Below are 1,159 nucleotides of genomic sequence, written 5' to 3'. Positions count from 1 at the left end.
CCTTCCTTTCTTTCTTTCTTTCTTTCTTTCTTTCTTTCTTTCTTTCTTTCTTTCTTTCTCTTTTTATATTTGAGAGAGACAGAGACAGAATCTGCAGCAGGCTGCAGGCTATGAGCTGTCAGCACAGAGCTCAAAAACCTTGAACTCAAAACCTGTGAGATCATGACCTGACCTGAAGTCGGATGCTTAACCGACTACGCCATCCCGGTGCCCCATAAATGTTTCATATTCTCAAACATTAAATAAAAGCAGTGCTAGCTTATTTGATCAGTAAATCTGTAGGAGTTTAGGAAGAACACACCTAAATAGAATAAAATGTAAGCTTATATTATACTTTTTTTTTTTTTTTTTAAACTGACTGCTTGGAGTTTGTTTCCCACCTGGTGCAAGGCACACGATTACAGGGTGTCAGGAAGGCTTGTGTGTGGCTTGGATAGTAAAGAGTGGGATTCTCTCGACTTCCTTTTTGGTGTTTTGTTATTTTGATCTAAAAGAACCCAACTGTTTCCACTTGCTGCAGCCTGCCTAGTCTACGTGGAGAGAGGAGGGGACAGGAGGGGCTCTGATGAGCCTAGCGTCTCCTGAAGAGGGCCAGTGGCCTCTCGGGACTGGGGACGGGTGTTCGGTGTTCGCTTTGCCAGACTGGCCACCAGGCTGCTGCTTCCTCATGGCTTCCAGAGTCAAGTCACAGGCGATCAAGTCGCTGGAGGCCTGGGGAGATTCTGAGCGTGTTGCCATGAACGGGAGGGTGGACTTCCCAAAAAAGAAACTTGCCATCCAGTGACCTGGGCCGGCCTTGGAGGGACCGGGGTGGTGAGGGATGGCTTCCCCAGGATACTCTGCACCTCCACAGGAGCTGTTACTGGCAGTGGAACCCAGGCAGCGGTAATAGTCGTGGGTGGCCATGAGCAAACCGCTGGAGGGGATGGCTGCCATGCTGTCGCTTGTGGGCTAGTGGAAACCTCCCATGCGACCCCTCGAGGGCCTTGGCGCTCGATCAAGATCACGGTGGCAGGCACGGGATGCTAAGGACCCATTTGCAGAGACCGCCTAAGGCAGCTCCACCACAAATCCTGCTCTAAGCTTAATGCTGACAATTCAGAGAAGACATAGCTGTTTTTGTTAAAATAATATTAGTGTCACTTGCAAAAAATATATA

General features: G+C 48.7%; 1 protein-coding gene across 1 annotated transcript; it reads right to left on the bottom strand.

Annotated features, from left to right (window-relative positions):
* Positions 1-373: 373 nt before the first annotated feature.
* LOC113604842 (pancreatic progenitor cell differentiation and proliferation factor-like) lies at positions 374-1,159 on the bottom strand. The gene has a single exon (XM_053201376.1). The coding sequence runs from the start codon at positions 934-936 to the stop codon at positions 526-528; it is 411 nt and encodes a 136-aa protein (XP_053057351.1). The 5' UTR covers positions 937-1,159; the 3' UTR covers positions 374-525.

Source organism: Acinonyx jubatus, chromosome A3, assembly GCF_027475565.1.
Source record: "Acinonyx jubatus isolate Ajub_Pintada_27869175 chromosome A3, VMU_Ajub_asm_v1.0, whole genome shotgun sequence".
NCBI lineage: Eukaryota > Metazoa > Chordata > Mammalia > Carnivora > Felidae > Acinonyx > Acinonyx jubatus.
Note: the sequence above shows the minus strand (reverse complement) of the source record. Positions and strands in the feature narration are given on the sequence as shown.

What these genes read in the sequence shown, in the direction of transcription:
- LOC113604842 (XM_053201376.1), bottom strand. Translation starts at nt 936, where the DNA reads ATGGCAGCCATCCCCTCCAGCGGTTTGCTCATGGCCACCCACGACTAT.